Raw genomic sequence first — 22,048 nt, 5'->3', positions numbered from 1 at the left:
TAATTCGAAAAATTATCCGTAATATTTTGCCTTTTTTTCCTAGCCGCAGTTTGAATAAACAAGATGGCGGAAAATTTGAGTGTTCCTGCAGATTTTGCTGAATCAAAACAAAAAGGTGCTATTACTTGGCAGTCTGAAAGAAAATGGTTTATTTTATGTGAAAACTGAATTTCTGATGGTTATGCTACACATCATTCAACACATGAAATTTTCAACTCAAAAGAATTGTTTTCAGAACATGCCCAAGCCTGAAAACCAGACAGATTCAGAGTTTAAAATATATTTGAATAGGAGAGATCGCCGTGACGTCACGCGTTAACATCTGTTTATCTGGTGGTTGGCAAAACAAATGATTTTAACACCGTTTGCGTATTGAATCAGAATTTTTAAGTTTTAATAACTTTTTTGCTCATTTATGGATTTTCAAAATTCAAAAAAGTTTGAATACTAAATTTCATATTTTGTACCAAATATCTTTTTCAATGAATAACCGTTTTAAATGACATATAATTTTAAAGCGGCGTAGGATTTCTCACAACCTTTAGAAAAAACAGTGTAAGTTAAGCGTTCATACTTAATCCTTTTTATTTCGAAATAAAATAAAAGTAATCAATAAATTGCTTGTTTTATACCTTTCCATTGATCAAAAAATTATTTATGTAATTGTGTTTTAAGAAAGTTTAGACCGTTAGAAAAACATCACTGTTTACAAAAAACATGGACGTCGGCTTTCTGCCCACCCGATCACTGTCTTATCAGTTCTAAAAATAGAATTTGTTTACAAACACGATCACTCCTATAGTTTGCTGTTGTAAATTAAAAGTGACTGATCATAACTTAAATGGCAATTGATCGGTAGAAAATTTGTCTCCAAATATTGGCATAATCCTGTCATCGTCCCCCTATGATGGAATGAATGAAAATAAATAAATGGGCGTAATAAAAAAATAAATAGGAAGTGGCTGCCGGACGCCGGACCTCTAAACTACTCGTATAGGGCAGGCTAGAGGTCTGGTAATCAATATGAATGCTGAGAACGGTATTTACAAAGAGCTAGGAGACTAATTTATCTTTGAAAACGGGAGATGATTCCAAAATTTTATTGTTTTCATATTTTTCTCGGTGTTTTAAATACATTGCAAGTCACAGGAAACAGAAGTAGTTTAATCCCGGGAAAACACGATCACAGATAATGTGACAAATTCGACAAAAAATTAATAGCATTTTTTTTGTAAGCCGTATATAATCTAATGTTTTTATTAAAGCTTCTGATTACGGCGTACAAATTGCTATTAATCAATTGAATTTGCGATCATGTTTTCCCAGGATTAAATAATAATAAATACATCTGTTTCCTGTGACTTACCAGAACAAACTTTTGAAATCATCTCCCGTTTTAAGATAAAATACAGTCTGCTCTATTTTGTCAATTTTCAGTATTCATATTGATTACCGGACTTCTAGCCTGCCCTGTACAGGTTGTCTAGTCTCAGGTCCGATAACCAGACCTCTAGACTCCGGGTTTAGAGGTTCAGTTACCAGGCCTCTAGCCACTTCCTAATAAATATTCAAATTTATCATCCCTTCAAGCTAAGGCGTCCTCAGTTTGACAAAGGCATAATATTATATGGCCACACAAATTGCCTCTGTCACGGTATAGAACTTGAATGGACTTATTTTAGTTAAAGTGCTATGAAGTGTCCCCTGAAGACAAAAGGTAGGTAGAATATTGAAACGGGGAGAAAGTGTGTAGGGGACCGGGTGGCTCAGCTGGTAGAGCATCGGAACAGTATTCCGAGGCCCCGGGTTCGAGTCTTGGTTTGTCTGCACATTTGGCCTCCACCATGGGACTGTGAAGGTATTACACTGGTTAGTCTCCGATGCCTGTATTTGCTGATATATAAAGTACCTGCTGAAATTTGAGGACGAATTTCAAAATGGTGGGGAATTATGTCACGGTATAGAATTTGAATATTAAAATGGGGAGAAAAATGTGCAGCCAGACCAGGACTCAAACTCTGGGCCTTGGAATACCATTCTGATGTTGTACTGACCAAGCCACCCGGCCGCCAACACACTTTCTTCCCGTTTTGATATTCAAGTTCCATACCATGATTGACCTATTTCCCCACCATATTGAAACTCGCCAATGGACTAACCCTGGCTTAAATTAATGCTGTTATAAGGCTTAGATATATATGTTCCGTACAACTGGGTTCTGTCGAGGCCGCGATACCGCAAGGATCTTGCGTAAAAATTTTGAATGTCGCACTAAAATTGGTCTAGAACCGTCAGTTGTCGCGTTACAAAAATTTTAGGGATGAATGTGCGTATGGGACGATGGGAACTGAGTATGAATCATTCCGTAACCAATAGAGGAGTTTCCTGCAAAAATGTCATCTTGATCAACATTGAGCAATTTTAAGCTAAATTTCTGTATCTGCAGATAAGAAAAACATTCAGTCCAATGATTAAGAAGCCCCATATACCACACAAACCCGATATTGTTTACTGTTCTACACCCACTCTTGGCAGATGAAATTTAAAGTGCGCCCGTTGACTGATTAAAATCTGTCTACCATTCCAAACTTATTGTCTCCAAAACTAAAATGTGTCACAAAATCAAACCACAAAGGTTGCAGAAAATTCGGATGAAGCCAAAAAGGAAAGTGACTCCAAATTTCAGGAGAGTTGATAAAAAGAGTTTCAATGGTTGGACTTAAATAAAGACTTCAATTTTGGTGATGTTACTGTGTTATTTCAGTGACATACGGTTAAAAGTTGTTGTCTCCAAGATTTTGAAAATGTCCCCACAATTTTCGTACTGGGGGGACATGTGTCCCCAACATTTTTTATCCTCAGCAGAACCCTGGTACAATATTTCATCACTTAGTGGCAGACTAACATCTGGCAGCCTATGCATGTTCATTCCAGATTTAATTATTATTCCATCTTCAGGTAATAGTCTGTTAATTGAAATCACTGTCTTACCTTTGCATGATTGTAAGAGGCGACTAATAGGGTCTGAACACTTGGTTTTGCCGTAACTTTGTGATTCAAGCAGGTGTAAAAATTTAGATTCCATGCCGTATGTTTTTATTTTAATGTGAAAGCAAAGTTTTTAGTCCAGTTTGTACTGTACTGTGTTGGTGCGCTGTAAAACCCGAATCAGATCAAATGTGTCGCTCTGTCTGCTGGCTGTTTAATACAGGTTTGATTATAGTGTAATATTTGGTATATCTAAACAAATATTCCTTTTTTACCAAAAACAGACATGAATTTTACCAGTTGAAAAAGTACCAGTACCATTCCCAAAGTGGTGAAAAGAAATTTGTGTTTAACTTGAATTTAGTTTGGTTACTTTCAGAAGAAATTGATCAATTATCACTTGTAAGTTTTAAGGTGTCTTTCAGATTGTTTTGTATGCTTAAGTTGCAGTTCAATGTTACATTTACTTTTAACCTTTAGCATGCTGGCAGTATGTGATTCTGCCTTTGCGACCAGTGCAGACCAAGATCAGCTGCCAGTCCATGCAGGCTGTTCATGGTCTGCACTTTTCGCTATTCAGTCAGTAAATTTTAAGTGAACACCCCTTTGTATAATTAATGATACTGCCCAAATTGAATGATAGACCAGTCCATTTTACAAATTTAGCACGGTAATGGTAAAGAATTAAGAAAAGTCTTTGTATTACTTTCAGGTGTGAATATGAACCTGTTACCCCCATCAGCATTCCAAACCAAAACACGACAGGGAGATCCCTGGAAGGAAATTGCTAAAGCCACAGAGGAAGTTGTCAAACTAAAGATTGAAAACACCAAACTCAAGTAAGAGATGAATGAGTGAAGACAGTACTCGTTTATGTAGTACTAAATTTTCACTAACAGATATGTACTATGAAATTACTGCTTTTAGTGAGGTCAATATGAAGATTTGCCAACCTGGGAAAAGTGGTATAGATCGATAAAGGCAACAATTATAAATAGTTTCCTTTATCAAATCCAATAACTCAAAAGTGTTGCAAACATTTGCAGTTGTTGCTAGATTTTTAGCATGTAAGGATGTTTCTCAGGAACTTAGTTGAATGCTCCTGAAACTGCTAATATTCTTATCAAACAGAATACTGGTATAAGTTTCACAACCCATATACCACTGGGAATATTCTACATAAGCAAAACAAGTTTAAAAGTAGCGAACGTTTAGCATTTTGAAAGAATCTTGACTCTGCAGTTAAACATCTCTATACCTGATGGGAATCATGTAGTGTAAATCTGTTTGTTGCTTTTTTAGCAAACTGAAAGTAGTAGCACTTCTTTGGCACTATTTTGATCAAGCAGTATAATTATGTTTAGATTTTTGTGCAAGTTCAAGTTTACTGTCCACAAAATTGCTTTGATGAAACAGAAAGTGAAATGAATGCAAGTGTTGCAAGGAAAAAATTATGTATTTCAGAGAGGCACAGAGCAAGTCACCAGAACCAACAATTGCCCAGCCAGTACCAGCACCAGTAATACAGGTATATATTTTCAAGATTCATTTCAGTCCACCATGAACCTTCAGTGTGTGTTTGATAAAGACTCAAACTCTTCAATAATGTGTTATGTCACTATAGCTTCTAAAGACAATGCCAGGAGGAAGGAAAATTCAGTATTTTGTTTTATGCATGAAGCCCCATGTATATTAATTAGTAGTTAATGCCATGTTGTAGCAACAGAACAGAATGTTTAAATTCTACTTTTAGTGTAAATCTTTAAAGCATGAAATTTCCACCTGAGAAACAAACATCAATGTTCTGTTAGAACTGTTAAAGGCATTATCTATCCATTATGCATTGATTTATTTCCACTGTAGGAACTGTAACAGTGACAAATATTTTTTCACACTTTATTGATGCTCAATGTTTTCAGGAACCAGCTCAGAGAGCCCCTCCACCTGAAATCTGCAAATACTCTTCAAAAAAGGAGGATTTCAAATATATTGATGAACTGATCAACAAACAGGCGTGTGAAATTACAGAATTAAAGAATGAACTGAGATCTTTGAAATGCCAGCATAGAGAAGAAATGACAGAAATGGAAAGGCAGTTAACTCTGAAAGAGAGAGAATATACTCATCAAGTTACCTCCCTTGAAGTAGAATTGAAAGCTGCAGAAGACCGATATGAAAGTCAGGTCAGTGACCAACTCATGGTCTGAGATTTCCTTTATTATTGCAGATAATTTTTTCACTAATGTGTAGATTCCTGTCCAGAGCATGATTTGTAAACAAAAAATTACCAGTAATCTGCAGACCCATAGGTCCTTTCAACTTTCTGAAATGGTCATTTTCAAGTTTTAATTTGTGTATACTATTAGTTATTGCCTGCTTTTTGTTTGTTCTAAAAAAAATTATCATAAAGCACAGGCTGATTTACAGATAGCTGGGATTCTCTTTGGGTTTTAAAACATTTGATTCTCAAGAACTATAGTTTTCTGAGGCTGTGTATTTTAAAGTACTGAACTGTTTACTATGAGACATATGTTTAAAGTGATTTAAAATGATTTTAGCAGTTTATTTCCTGTGTTCTGTTACTTTAGCACATCATGAAATTGAAGAAATAGCGGAATATACTATAATAAATTTCATGTTTATTTCTTATTCTTCTACTTTTAGATGGATAGGTTAAGTCGGGAACATCACAGGGAGGCAGATAACCTGAGAGGAACCATAGACAAACTTCAGGAGGAACTGGAAAATATCAAAACCCGGTCATCAGAGAGGATCAGTGACTTAGAAACAACGTATGAAAACTTCAAACGTAACAGTGATGAGCAAGTGGAAAAGTTGATGCAAGAATTAAAGTAAGTATCACTTGATAATAGTTACTTTGAGGTAGATGTTTCATCTTATTTCTTTATTGTGTTCTAAAATGTTTGGACAGCTTTTCCATCTGTTTTTATCATAAGATTTAAAGATTTATGGAACTTTATAGCTATAGGACCGTAGCTTGATATTAAACTCAACATAACAGACAAAAGTTTTATTTCATCTCAAATTAAATTTTTAGACTATGTAAATTGTCACTGAAACATGTAATTTGCTTTTTTATGCCCCCAGCATCTACTGATGCGGGAGGCATATAGTGATTGTCCTGTCCATCCGTCCGTACGAGGTTAACCAAATGGGACCGTTCCGTCTAGCATCAATACCCCTTACTAGAATGACTTGATACTAATGCAGATGTAACCTGTGACCATTCCTCATCTTCAGACATCTCCTGACCTCAGTTTGACCTTGACCATGACCTCATTTTGGACTTAGGTTGCTTTATATGGGCCATCTCTTGGTTAACCAAATGGGACCGTTTCGTCTAGCATCAATACCCCTTACAAGAATGAATTGATACTAATACAGATGTAAACTGTGACCATTCCTCATCTTCAAACATCACCTGACCTCAGTTTGACCTTGACCTCGTTTTGGCCTTAGGTGCTGGACTTAGGTGCAAAATCTATCGACAAGGATGCCATTGGGGGCTTCAAGCATTTATTGAACGCAGCTCCTTGTTTTCTATAATTTGAGCCGCACCATGAGAAAACGAACATAGTGGCTTTGCGACAGCATGGATCCAGACCAGCCTGCGCATCCACGCAGTTTGGTCAAGATCCACACTGTTCGCTTACGGTTTCCCTAATTGCAATAGGCTTTGAAAGTGAAGAGCATGGATCCTGACCAGACTGCACGCATGTGCAGGCTGGTCTGGATCCATGCTGTCGCAAAGCCACTATGTTCGTTTTCTCATGGTGTGGCTCATTTCATGAGAAGAAAAATGTGCAAAAGCAAACAGAACCATCTGTTTGCTGAAAAAAGGACCCGTTTTACAAAATGTAAGTTCAAAAAAGAATTCATTTGACTTTCAGATCTAAAGAAGTTACTATGGAGAAGCAGGTGAAACAGATTGGTCAATTAAAGAAGTACATTGGCGAGACAGAGAACCTGCCAAAGCCCAAAGATATAGCTAGGAAAGAGATGGAATCCATGGTAGCTAAATTAAAGGTAGCTTTTTGAAGACATTATTATACTCCCACAAAACGAAGTTTGGGGGGTATATAGGAGTGAGCTTGTCTGTCGGTCCGTTGGTTTTCATGGTTTCCGGATGATAACTCATGAAAGGCTTGACCTATTTAAATAAGTTTTTGTACACAGGTGTAACCTCAGAAAATACAGGTCAAGTTTGACTTTGGGGTCAGTAGGTCAAAGTCACAGTTACTCGAAACAGTTAAACGATTTCCGGATGACAACTTGAGAATGCTTGGACCTAGGATCATAATTTTTTGTACACAAGTGAAACATGATAAAATACAGGTCAAGTTCGACTTTGGGGTCAGTCGGTCAAAGGTCAAGGTCACAGTGACCCTGAACAGGTAAACAGTTTCCGGATGATATCTTAAGAATGCTTGGGCCTAGGATCATAAATTTTGGTACACAGGTGTAACATCATGAAATACAGGTCAAGTTTGACTTTGAAGCAGTAGGTCAAAGGTCAAGGTCACAATGACACGAAACAGTTAAACAGTTTCCGGATGATAACTTGAAAACGCTTGGGTCTAGGATCATGAAAACTGATAGGGAAGTCGCTATTGACTAGCCTGTAGTTCAGCACTAAATTTTGATTGGCAAAAATCAGAACTTGAAAAAATGAATATGAAAATTTATTTCTTATGTCCTGTAATAAAACACATGGATGGATTGCCTGTCAATAGTCAAAACTATTGGCTTTTGGTCTTTTGGACTGTAGGCAATAGTTTTGACTATTGACCAGCAAGCTATTCAGTAAGAGTTTAACAGCGAGATGGACAAATGCGTGGAAATAACTGCTGAAAATATTCATGTAAATTTATTTTACAACTGCCTACATAGAGACATTTCAGACTACTGAAGTAGGTTCTGCATGTGAAATTATGAATGTTAATTGTCATCTACCCTGTGAAAGAAAAAGGGTGATAGTGAAGAATATTTCTTGCAGACCAATACTGTGAAGTTATTTAATTTCATGTTCATGAATTTATGTGGCTTGGGCCAAAATAGCTGTTTTGTGGGCAAATTGATTTGCGGATTTCAAATTTTAAATATAAATTGGTAACTTTACTTGTTATTTAATTTCATGGGTTCATTCAAACGCCTCAAACCCTGTCACAAATATTCAGGCTTTTACACTTTGAACAGTACCTGTCAAAGTACATTAAAGTTTCTAATTCTCAGTGATTTTAAGTGCAGTGTAGCATTCAAGTACCTAAAAGTAATTTGATTATGAAATTATAATTATATAAAGTCATATTTTAATTTGTGGGCATGAAATTTTGTGGTTTTGACTGAAACAGCTATTTTGGGTGATATAAATTTGTGGAGACAAAAGAATGGTAAGTATTTGTTCATTTGGAATTATGATTTATGAATTAAACAGTTCTGTTATTTTGTTCTTTCAGACATATGAATCTGAGAGAGAAAACATGAACTCTACCATACAGCTGTTGAACATCAGGTTGAATTCAATGAATGAGATTTTGAAACTTCAGGAGTTAGAACTGAGTAAGGTATGGCTTAAGGTGTTGTAGACCTAAAGTTTTCTCATTTAGTTAAAATGTAAGACCAAGAGAAAACCCGAAGTATTGACAAAATCCATTTTTAGCTCACCTGTCACAAAGTGACAAGGTGAGCTTTTGTGATCGCGCGATGTCCGTCGTCCGTCCGTGCGTCAGTGCGTGCGTCCATAAACTTTTGCTTGTGACCACTCTAGAGGTCACATTTTTCATGGAATCTTTATGAAAGTTGGTCAGAATGTTCATCTTGATGATATCTAGGTCAAGTTCGAAACTGGGTCACGTGCCTTTAAAAACTAGGTCAGTAGGTCTAAAAATAGAAAAACCTTGTGACCTCTCTAGTGGCCAAATATTTCACAAGATCTTCATGAAAATTGGTCAGAACGTTCACCTTGATGATATCTAGGTCAAGTTCGAAACTGGGTCACCGGCCAACAAAAACTAGGTCAGTTGGTCAAATAATAGAAAAACCTTGACCTCTCTAAAGGCCATATTTTTCAAGGGATCTGTATGAAAGTTGGTCTGAGTATTCATCTTGATGATATCTAGGTCAAGTTCGAAACTGGGTCAACTGCGGTCAAAAACTAGGTCAGTAGGTCTAAAAATAGAAAAACCTTGTGACCTCTCTAGAGGCCATATATTTCATGAGATCTTCATGAAAGTTGGTCAGAATGTTCACCTTGATGATATCTAGGTCAGGTTTGAAAGTGGGTCACATGCCATCAAAAACTAGGCCAGTAGGTCAAATAATAGAAAAACCTTGTGACCTCTCTAGAGGCCATATTTTTCATTATGTTGATAACATGAGCCAATATACACAATTTATGAATTCATTAAACAAGCGATTGGAAACAAATGTAAGATTCTCTCATGATATTTTACGTTTTGGCATCATGACACTCTGCATGAGTCCGTATAGTGCCAACTCTTAGACAACACAATATAATCGTGCCAAGTCACCAGTTGTCTGGCGAAACAGTCAAGAAATGTTAGGTGGAGACGAAAATTGTCGCAAAAAATAACATGTGGGCATATACACGTATTTGTTTGAATATACTACCGGTATTTCATAAGTAAAGCATGTGCAGATCCAGAAATTTTGGTTAGAGGGACACCAACTTTAAAGAGGGGTCACCCATTTCAGGGGAGGAGGGGAGAGGGGGAGGGGAGGGGGTCACACCGAGTTTCAAGACCGATTTTCTTTGTAAAATGTAAGAATCAAAAGGGGAGATTTACCCACAATACCCCTCTGCCAGACTCTGGGTCCGTGCATGTAAGGAATGGAGTTATCCCATACGGCTAACAGGAAACTTCCCGCATCATGATACCATAGATCAGAAATTGTCTGATACTTCAGAAGAATTTTCCGTCTTACTAGTACCATTTTATGTTTATAATTAAAACGCAGTTGTCGTATTAAGTGTCCAACAGAAACGGATTGATTTTATTTGGAAGTGAAAATAAAATATTCCACCAAATTCATTTTTCAAGTAAAAGGACTGCCATGCAATGTGCCTCCATCCAAATTCCAGTCTTTGATGCCGAGTATGTGGACAGAGTAGATGTAAAAAGACTGAAGTTTTGACTTTCGTGATATCACATCTTCGGACGTTCGAAACTTCACTTCATACGGCAAAAAAGGCCCATCTAGTATAATCAATACCGCCTGGGGACACAAATATGCCGTAGAAGTTAACGTTTGAACAAAATCTCAAAGTTTCTCAAAATCAGTTGATAACTTCATACTTCCAGGTTCAGTTCAATGTATTTAGTTAAAATCATTAGCCATACAAAACTTCATTATTCTTATACTTATTGATAGTGTTTCGAATCAAATTCAGTCTAATTATACATGTGGATAATCGAGTAACTTAATAAGCAAAAATCTTGAAACTATGCTTTTTATTTCACATAGTAATAAAGAGAAGTCTTAGGCTTACTTGATATTACATGGAAAACTTCAGTAGCAACGTCTGATATAAATAAAATACGCGCATGTCGGTGACGTTTTACCCCAAATATATATGAGAGACGTTGAAGGCGAAGGCGAAGGTTGAAATCTCAAACTCTCTAATTTCACTCAGGCCACGCCCTTGTCTAAACTATTTTCTTAATTAAGTTCATGCTCTTTATTTGTAAGTACAACAAAGAAAGTGTTTCCTTTATTCATTCAATAATTTCTTAATACGGTATACAAAAAATTCCTACAACTGATTGGAAGATCTGACTCTCAGATAACTGTGTGGCAGTCAAAAGGCTTCGCCGACCGGAATGTGTCATTCGTCCACTCCTTCTGTGTGAATTGCACCACTCAAACAAATAAAGCGTCACGAAAAACTTGCGAATTATAACTCATTCTTAGAATGTCGTGAACATTACTTTAAATCATCCAATTATTAAGGGTAGCAATTCAAGCCGTTTAACGGTTTGTAAATAAAATATGTAAAAAGATCCTTTGGAGGAATAGAATGCAACCAAGCAAAATAATAGCAGACTCGTTTTAATTGAGTCTGTCATGTATTACACATGTATTGAATGGACTCCATGATCCCAAAGAAACCAGAAAATATACAACACTAGTTAAGTCAATTATAGTCTGAGAATTTTCTTTCTAAAGTTCTCTAAAATAAATGTGGTTTAAATATGATTTTGTTTAAAATGGGTGATACAAAATGTCAAAAGCTGTAAAAGAAGTTTTCTTCGTCCAAAAACCTTTGACCTTGACATGTTTGAAATTTTGTTTTATTATTGAATCATTTTTGCCAGGCTATATCAAAATCCGTTGATTGATGGCACAAGAAGGAGCTGGACTTGCAGTAGAATTTAATTTTTCAACCAGTATGGGACAAAGAATTATTAAATTTTAAACAAAGATCACTTTTAATATTATTTTTTTCTGTTTTAGGGGAAGCCATACTTTGTTGACATCCCGTCACTAGATCAGACTGTAGACTGCAAAATATATTCGACATGTGTTATAGCATTGTATGTTAAATCAACGATGTAAGTAAAATTTAATATTCTTGACATGACAATTTATGTTTTACTTTCGTTATTAAATGTATGATTATGTAAAGTGAAAACTGTCAAACTTGTATCGCGTTAACAAGATGCTTCAGGTGAATATTGTTTTCAGGTAAGGACACACCAAATTGATGTCTTGTTCTTCGGATTTTCTTTTTTCAAAAATATTTGGGACGAGCGAGCGAAAACATTTTGTTTTTCAAATCATTTATTGAAGCGAGCGAAAAGCGATGAAAAAAAATCACTTAATGTCATTGTGTCATATTTGACATCAGATCAAGTGTGTTTCTGTTCATAGGCCGGAAAGACAAATTTGTGGAGGTAACATTCATACAGCATTGTCTTTGGAGTACTGAATGTTTAATTTGTGATACATACAATAAAAGTAAGAAATAAATCTGCGTAATTATCATTCTGAATTGTCATATAGATCACTTAACAATTATCTCTGCTCGTTGACATTTGACCTCTTAACCGTTGGAGTACTAGACAAAAATATATCCATTACAAATGCAGTTCACACAGCACTCAACTGAACCTGCTTAAATCTTAGGTGGCACTATTCAGTGCTAAGTTAGCAGGCTGGGTTTTACCGCCAGAAATCAAATGAAAATCCAGCTCTCTGAGGGTTTGACGATACAAAATATTAAAAAACAAATGTTGAAACTTTTGAGCGACATGTAAGCAAATGTCTAGAGGACCTGATGTTACTCTTTAAAACTGCAGCTCGGGGAAATTTCAACAGGTGTTGTTGGAAATATTTGCGTTTTGTCATCTCGATAGGGGCTGCCATTTTGTTTTGCCCGATTTTTAAAGCAATCGAATATTACAAACATTTAATCGAATAAACTGATACTACCGGGGTAGGTACTTCGTCTTCGAAGGAGGGAGACTATGTAGTGGGTGGCTGTGTCAGAGAACATGTTCTTCCGATGTTCCAACAAATTACAAGCAAGGTGCGTTTAGACTTCGTAATTTCCTTTTTTTTCGTTCCTAATGATTTCGACCCAGCGCATAAAGATACGCCAGGAGCGGGCGGCCAAAAAATGTATGTATATTATTTAATTTCCTATCAAATTGATACAGGAAATCCGACGAAACGGTAATCAGTGTGGTGTGGCCTGACAACAAGAAAATTATTTTTGTCTTAAACAATTAAACAAGCAAATACCGTCGACGCGCCTAACGGACGTCAACATGTAGACGTTTAGACAATAGATTTAGCGCATAATAAATGTACATCATGAAGTAAAGAAACACTACTACTTGCTTTTAAATGAATGATTGTTTGATAACGTACTTATTAACGGTTTATAGCGAAGTTGTAGACGTACACGTGACTGTCAGCTTCTTAGATAACTTTGAGTTTGGTCCAGTACGGAGCGTGACACATAAAGGTGAAACAATGTACCAAGCGGATCTTTCATTTGAGCATTTCATGCACGGGAAGGAAAAAATCTGCTTCGTGGCAATAGATAAAAATGGGTATGTTAGATTAGTATATTGTTTACAATGTATATGTATTTCTTCTTCCCCTTAAAACTGTGAGTTTTGGGACACAGTTTCAAGCTACAAAGCATATAAAAGAAATACACTGGCTATTGAAAACGCATTCGGCAATGGCCTACGGACTGTGTCTGTGGTATTATCCGGAAACAGTCCTCCTTGAATTCCAAAAAAAAGTTAACAACAGGGCAAAAAGTTAACTGAATATCAAAGAACATCATTTACTTTCAAGAAATGACGTTGTAGAAGGTGGAAGAAATAGTGTACATTTAACAGATCTTTTAATAAAACATGTGAGATGATCCTATTTGATCCTATTTGTGGTCTGCGCTTCTGTGAAATCTACCCTTACCTTTTATTTTTGATAGTTTGTTCATGAGAGGTATTGAAATGTGCTTGAAACCTCACTCCATAGTGCCTGCCTAAGCGAAATTTTATATAAAAAAATGCGGAATTCTATTATAGAAGAATTGAATATTCCCTATGATCTTGAAGTACCAAAAATATAACACAGCACCTATCTTTTGCTGGCGTCTTTTGAATTACTCAAATATCTTCTTTAGATCCAAATTTATATAAAAAATATGAAAGCTCGCCAGTTATCTTAGTAGAGACGACGTCCACAAAACTTTTGTGACAGACGAAGAGACATGCAGATGGAAGGACGGACAAAACAAAATCATTATATCTCCCTGCATATTTGTTTGACTTCTTTTTAGAGGCCTCAGTTTGTTTGGAGGGCCTTATTCGATTTATGGAAAACCCTATGAGGAAGGGACTCAATATAATTCTGGATATGAGATATCTTTGGAGATAATTTTATTGACTGTTGGCTCTTATTCCTAACCATTGTTAATGGAATGTTTTATGATCCATAAATAAGTTATTGCGACATACACGCAAAACACATTATTAATTGGTTTAAAAAGCAGTAATTGCGTTTGGAGAATTATGTTTGAAAATACAATGTATTTCACTTGTATATCGGATTTATTAAATTATTTTACAGAGGTGAAAGTGAGATAATTTGCATACAGTGCAAAATTGAACCTCTAGGTAAGTGAAAAATATGTAATGAAAAAAAAAACAAAAAAAAACAACTGTGTATTAATGTTTCTTGTATCGAATTCAACTTTAAAAGACAACTCGCATTCGATCTAATAATTTCAGCGTCAGACATGTTTGTATGCTGAAACAAACCCAGTACTGAAACCCAACAAAAAATCGTTCAAGAAATCTATCACGCTATAATTTCATCAAATGAAATGCGATGGACCCATCCTTTGCTTCAAATCTTTAAATCATTTTTTCTTTTGATCTTGCGTATCAAAAAACATGCAACACAATCTGAACACAAGTTATACACACACGCTGCAAGCGGGCGCCGTTGTCTGCAATATTTTGCCTACCATTGCAGTTGTGACGTGAGCAGGGTACCCTTCATTTTGAAAACAAAAAGGCGGTTAAAATCGTTGTTTATTGATCCTTTTTCTGTGAGTTTAAACCTTCTCAAGTATATTTTCCTGAACTTTGTTGAAACTGGTTTTATTTATGACTCAATTAAAATTCTTAAATATATACAAACTGTTGTTCTTGATTTTCAAAAATAACAGTGTGTAATAAAAATTGCACGACGTAGTCAACAAATATCTCTCCCTCGTGGGAGGCTCCCTGGCCGAGTGGTTAAGGCCGCTGACTTAAAATTTACTTGCCTTTCATCGATGTGGGTTCGAGCCTCACTCGGGGCGTTGAATTCTTCATGTGAGGAAGAAATCCAGCTGGCTTACGGAAGGTCGGTGGTTCTACCTCCACCATCAAAACTGAAAAGTCACAATATGACCTAATTGTGTCGGTGCGACGTTAAACCCAACAAAATGAAATAAATAAATCTCTCCCTCGTTTCATAATATTCCTAGTAAATTAGCATCTATAAAGCAACAACCTTTACTTTTCCTCCTTAGCAACAACAAGAACATGTTTGCCTGTGTGTGCGCTTATATGAAGTTATTTAGTGAGGATATGTCCCACGTTGATTATGTATCTATATACTTTTTGCCTTATAGATCCGTGTAGATTTGATCCATGCCAGAATTCAGGTACCTGTGTAATGGATACCGATACAGGAGGATTCACTTGTCGTTGTTTGCCTGGATTATCGGGAGAAAGATGCCAATTTAGTAAGTTCACAACATTAATGTACAAAAACAATGTTTACATCTTTCATTTTCAAATATACTTTAAATTAGTAATATTAAAATTTTATTATTATTATTATTATACCAGATTAATTTTCATTACATATTTTTTACTTACATAGAGGTTTAAATTTTCCATGTGTGAGCTTTAAAACAAATAGAGTAATCCCTTTGACGTTTTCTTTTCATCCAACAACATCTGAAGAAACACGATGAGTATGTTGGTGTAGGGACATGTAGGGCGTGAGCAACAACATAGTCCAAGAGATTCTGAAAATGTTGTTTCACGATAGAAACGTGTTTAATCCAATCCCTTTCTGCGAAATTTTCAAGTAATTATGAAAAGATGACAGCCTTTGGTCTATTGGAGCTGCGAGAAACTGCGCCTGCAATGCGATGTCATTTTATTGATACACAAAATGGCGACATTCGAATATGTACTTCGACAATCGAAATATCAAGGAAAGAATATTCATAATAGAGTGTTTCATTTTACTGAAGACAAGGATACATGACTTACATGACTATATGACATTTTATTTGCATTTAGGAAACTTTAGTTGAAATACTGCAAAGCAAATGTTAGTTCCGCTATCTGTGTATTAAACAGGAAGAACTGAGGAACAAGTGTTTGTTCCGCGGTCTGTGTATATATATTTTATATTCATTTTAGATAATTTGATTGTCGCACGATTTTGCATCTGTTTGTAACTCAAATAGCATACAAATGTTTGCAAAGCGTGCAAATATTTATGTTATACATGTATAGGAGTAAGACAAACAAACACTAAGAAATCATTATTATTCTTTGGGTTGAAGTTTCGTTGAATTGGACTTATCCAAGTTGTGTGTTGGAGTAGATTGAAAAATGTGTGCTGTAAAATACTAGCAACACACCAGACAACTTACTGCATGCATGCCCTCCTCACGCCGCCTACGCCACCAGTGATGAAGTTTTTTTTTATTATTATTACTATTTTTATATATATTATTTCTGTATTGTTTTATTTATTTTTCTGTGCGTTTATATCAATTTCTTTTAGACACATACTTAATGTCACACGCATTTATAACTTCAGGATTTTTTTTTTGTAAAATTGAACTGAAAATGCCGTGGGGGGACTAGGCAAAAACATCACAAAAAGGGGAGTATGTGCACAGCAGCCAACGATTTTTTGCCCAGCTTTACGTTGACGATACCAAGCAATAATCTGAACCTGACTGTAAATCTATCCGACAGAAATAACGCTTGGCATTGATAAGCCTGGACTGGATTAATGACATAATCAGGCCTGATGCAAGGGCAGATATATTTATATCATAATCACCTTCCTCCACGGGTGTGACATTGGCTTGTTTTAAATGATAACTACTAAATGTTAAAGACTGGAGTCGTTGCGGATTTAGCTCGAATGGCATCTGTATGTCCACCTGCCACGACTTGAGAGATGGCCATTTTCAATTCTGCTAAATAGTTGACTGCGGGTCAACTCCGCGTTACGAAGCATATCATTAACAAGGGCCACATCCTGATTATTGGTTTGTATTAGCGGTGGACGAAAAGCATTTGTAGTGGATGTCAGAAAATCTGTTTAAGGGTCCGAGAATGTGATCCAAATCATGGTGGATGACATGATCGAATAACAGCCACTCATTCATTCGCCGATGATATGCCTCTACTGCCAACCTTGCTTTTGTCACAAGCCGAGATAGATTTGCTTCTTCAATAGAATGCTTTGTCATCCCAGCAGGAAGGAGGTCATCTTTGGTTCCAAACCATAATCTTCAAATACATTAAGCACATCACGGAAACCTCGATTTACTATCTCCTTCCTGAAACTTTTCAATGAGGTCACCCTGCAAGGATAAAATGTGCCCCTTTTACCTGCATCATTGTTCTTGCCCTCGGCAAGGTAAGGACCAACAAATTCCAATACATAACTATCTGGCAAGACATGATTTTAACAGAGGCATGTGCTTCTGACCGAGTTTGTTTTCTACCAAACTCATTGTCACCACAATTGTATGAATTAATACGTTCCATCCCATATTACACAAAGTCTACTGCCATAAAGAAACAGCCAGTTTGCTGTCATATAGTTATCTAGAACTACTCGTCTTTGAAGGTTATAAACTTCAAGTTGAATAGGGACAAAATACTAGTACAGATTCATAGCAATCGTCTTGAAAGCACGCGAAGCTGCTCTGCGTCCATTATCATTTTTTTGCTATAATGAGAGAACCTATTTGATGAGATGACATATTAATTTCAACTTCACCAAAAAATAAAAGCAGTGCCTCACATTTGTCGCGATTTAACTGGACCAAAGTATCTTCAAGATACACAAGCATGGACTAAAACTGTTGCTTTTTCCGGTCAGTTCAAATCATAAATTATCATTGAACATTGGACTAAAGAAATCAAGTTTAAATGAAGATTCTTCCAGTGATTAGGTCAAGAAGGGTTCAATCAGATTAGTAGTGTGTTGGCAGGTCATATCAGTGACAGATTCACATTCAGTTTAATGCCAAGAAAGTGATGTGTGATGTCGCTTTCCTTTAAATTGGCATATACAATTACGACTAGACTTGTCAGATAAACTCGAAAACGATTAAAAGTCCAGCCGAGCTTCAGATGGAATTTTTATGCAGCGGCATGCTTCTACTTTATCCCTACAAATGATATAGATGTGAAAATCAAGACAGAAATATATGTTTTACTGCAGTGAAATATTAATACATTGAAAATATGCATAATATTTCACCGTCAGTATGTCTCAATATTTCATTAGAAAGTATATAATCCAAGTAGCATGTGATTCAGTATACGTCATCGTTTGAATTTTCAGAGGAAGATAAATGTACTCCAGATCCATGTGTTCAAGAACATACAGTTATGTGTGTCGATTTGGCCGGTGTATTGTGCTATTGCAAACCGGGATTTACTGGAGATACGTGCGACATAAGTAAGTCATTGAGTCTTTTACATAATAAACATGTACGTTTCATCTGTATTTAGTTACTTTTTGCCCAGATTTCAGAGAATTTCTCTGATTTTCCCTAATCCACGCATGTAAATTTATGACCATTTAATGGACATTAGTTGATAAAATTAAAGCTGTTTATTGAGACAACATGTGTTTATAATTCATTTATAAACAATGATACACATTTGCTTTCCAGTCTGTATAAAGTTTTATGGTGCATCCAACTTCATTTGCAAGAAGTCAGAACTATTGAACAGCCTGCTTCTCTTGAACTTCACCTTTGGTCCTTATAAAATACCTATCTTCATATGGTATATAATTACTATGAACGTTTTGAGTAATCATAAAACTGTATTTTTAGCAATTCCATACTTTCCCTAGTTAATTGCTCAGTAAGAAATGCAGTACATCATGTTTCTCCAATTCTCTTGAAAAATGAACTTGCAAGAGTGCTGTAGACGAAGTTTAGTGTAATTCCTGCCTAGTTTCAAAAAAGATGTTTATAAAACTTCTGGACGATGGACTACAGGCCATGAGCTCGGGACAATCCATCTAAACTAATAACTCCGCCTGACCCATTGGGTTCGGATAAGCTAAGAAATCATTTTAAAGGCACTAACCCCAATTATACGACAACAAAAGAATAGAAGAGGTTTTTTCTAAATATCAGGAAATTACTTCTGTATATTTCTTAAAAAGGCTTTGAAACTTAATTATTGACAGATCATAAATTATGGAGACACATAAGAATTAGTTGTTTTTATTGATTGTTTTCATTCAAAATTGAAAAGCGTTTGATATGGGGTATCTTAGGTAAACTGTCTTAATTATAAAACTTTATATTTTACTACCCGTTAAGTATATATTCCAGTCTATGGTGTAAGGGTCAAGACTGCAAGAAAATATTTATTGCCCGTGTTCGATTCACGATTCGTGCTGGTCTATTTATTTTCTTGATTTGGCATTTTCAAGCTATTTCCGAAACCAGAATTAATGTTCATAATATCACCAAACCTCAATTTTAAAGATTGATTATTTTAGACAAATTCTGAAAGTCAGTGCCTTTAATACTTTTTTTAATTCATAAATCTGAAACACTGATAAAATAAGATTGGCTTTCTCAAAGGGAACGGGGTCCAGACTTTGGCAAAAAATGACTGTTTTGTCACATTATAACATGAATGTTTATTTCTATTAAAAAATCCACATTATGCTTTAGATTCATGATCTTGATCATGCTGTTTAATTTGGAAACAGAATATGGAAATTCATGTAAATTTAAAAAAAAATATTTTCAGATGATATAGAATATCAAACTCAGTGCTTAGTTAGAAACTACAAAATGCATGAGATATATGATAATTTTACTTGAAGTATTCATTTGCCACAATTTTGAAACTATAAACAACCACTTTTAAAAAAAATGAATTTGCATTTGTTGGATTATAAACAACATCTTCTTTTTGTGTAACAATACATGTACAGATCAAAAGTACCCAGATACAAATACATCACAATATATCGCTGTTGTGATAGCCTGTAGCCCCGTAACTCTACAGGGGATCAGGAAGTTGACTGCTATAGTGATAAGGTTAATTGGTTCACAAGTAAGCTGGAGTCCTAGTAGTTTCTACTAGGAAAACTGGGCAAAAAGAACATACTGTATTTGAACATATACGTATGACTGAGGGGGTTAAGGATTTGTGCAACATATAATGATAATGGTTGAATTTTTATTTTTCAAAAGTCTTCCTCATCAACGTGTCTGGTTTATGTTATGTATGTTTTCTATAGGTTTTGAAAGTGGTAAAATTCATGTACTAATATGTTTCTTTGTGACAATTTGTAAAAATATTATTCTGAACTTTTGATAAGCATTACTTTAGTTTTCAAGAAAAGCGTGAATAGAAAGTTTTAGAAAATTCGTACAGAATATAACCATTCATAAATTAGATGTTGAATGTTATAGAATAAGCCTTGCCTTAAATAGGTATATATATATACTGATGGAAGAGATTGAAAGATTGTTACTTACTGTAAGATCTTTTGCCACAGAAAATGCTGCATTTTAGCCTCAGCTTTTGACACTAATAGTGCTGTTGAAAGTTATATCGTGTACAACTGCGGCTAATTTTGTAAATAAAACTTTTGAGACCATCCTTCAGAAACAACAAAGCAACCTGATGTTATCTGTACTCAAGAAAACCGATTCTGATATTAGTTTGAGTGGTCGTTTGCTGTGCTTGTAATTAGCTATGCTTTTAACGTGTTATTACTTTTACTGATGCAACCTGAGAGATTGCTTGTTTACTATGCTTCCAACGTTCTGTTATCTTTGCTCGTGCAGACCAAGTCTGATATTACTTTATCTGGTTGTTTACAATGTTTTGGACGTGCTGTAATCTGCACACATGAAAACCTAGTCTGATATTATTTTCTTGTTTGTTTCTCATGTTTACAAAGGAATTTCTTGTATATAACGTTAGGAAATCTTTCATGAAACTGCTGGATCATGTAAAACCCCTGATATCCTACGTGGGAGAATTAAGCTTGTATTCTGCGCACAACATAATGGTCAAGAATGCCCAGTTGTTCTGACTGTTAAGTGCAATTCCTTGTTTTCGTCCTCGTGTTTATATGCATTATGTACTTACATATACATGTTCATTTCAATGATATAAGCAAAGCCCTTAGTAGTAAGTACCGTAGTCAGTGTAATTTTGCTTTATAACACAATACTAATATTTGCAATTTCAATGTTTTATCCAACAGACATTGACGACTGTCATGCCAATGCATGCAATGGACATGGGCTCTGTAAAGATAAGGTTAATGGGTTTGACTGTGAATGTTTCTCACGTTACAATGGAACAAAATGCGAGATTGGTAAGACTTTTTTCACGATTTTCAAATTATGTTTGTATAGTTCTTAGTTTGTATAATTATATTAGCTCTTTGATCCTTTCTTTTTTATTCAATTGCATAGACTAATAAAAAATTAAAAACGGTTATATTCAAATAGTAAAATCAATAAGCCAATCCATATCTTGATATTATTTCACTGTCCAATGACTGGCTACAAACCTGATAACGGTATTCCCAGGTAATTTTGACAAAATAGTAACATAAAATGTTGTTTGAGGATTAGAAAACAACTTTGGACGTCAATAATAAAGACTCTTACATTGAAATATATACAGTTGAAAAAATATTGTTTGCTATGTTACAGATAAATGCCCAACCCAATCAGCTGGAAACATGAGTTGCCCCGCAGGTACTGTATTTAAACAAATTTCTGTAACTGTAAATAAATAACAGCGAATATTTTGCAATAAGAAACTGTTTAATGGTCTATTGAAATATGCAATTAATTCCAGTAAGAAACCTAAATACTACTCAAACCTTTCCAAGTTCCATAAGGCTTAAAAGTCTAAGTAAAAAGGACAAAATAACTGTCCAAACAGGTATACTGCATAAAAATATCGTTAAAATAAACAATCCCTTAACTACTACATATGACCCTAGGCAGTTAGAAAATATATCTGTAAAAAGATGCTTTGGAAGCATAGAATGCAACCAAAAAGAACAATAGCAGATTCGGTTTGATTGAGTATGTTCATGAAAGGTAATAAAATGTGCAACATCTCTCACGCCTAATAGCACCGATTAAGCGGACTATCTTTACACATGTATCGAATGGACTGTATGATCCCACAGGACTAAAAAATATACACAAGGCGCTTAAATATTGCTGTTG

The 22,048-nt window shown here is 35.4% G+C and overlaps 1 protein-coding gene across 1 annotated transcript; it reads left to right on the top strand.

The window, feature by feature from the left end:
* Positions 1 to 38: 38 nt before the first annotated feature.
* On the top strand, positions 39 to 21,553 carry LOC123550797 (ribosome-binding protein 1-like). The gene is made up of 12 exons (XM_053540006.1): positions 39 to 115; positions 3,701 to 3,827; positions 4,453 to 4,516; positions 4,908 to 5,171; positions 5,653 to 5,840; positions 6,900 to 7,035; positions 8,466 to 8,573; positions 11,485 to 11,582; positions 12,921 to 13,088; positions 20,261 to 20,327; positions 21,064 to 21,177; positions 21,521 to 21,553. Exons 1-12 carry the CDS (start codon positions 64 to 66, stop codon positions 21,551 to 21,553), a joined length of 1,419 nt encoding a protein of 472 aa, XP_053395981.1. The 5' UTR covers positions 39 to 63.
* The last annotated feature ends 495 nt before the right edge of the window (positions 21,554 to 22,048 follow it).

This window comes from Mercenaria mercenaria, chromosome 4 (genome assembly GCF_021730395.1).
Source record: "Mercenaria mercenaria strain notata chromosome 4, MADL_Memer_1, whole genome shotgun sequence".
Classification (NCBI taxonomy): domain Eukaryota; kingdom Metazoa; phylum Mollusca; class Bivalvia; order Venerida; family Veneridae; genus Mercenaria; species Mercenaria mercenaria.
The sequence above is the reverse complement of the archived record's forward strand: the minus strand, read 5'-3'. Positions and strand labels throughout refer to the sequence as shown.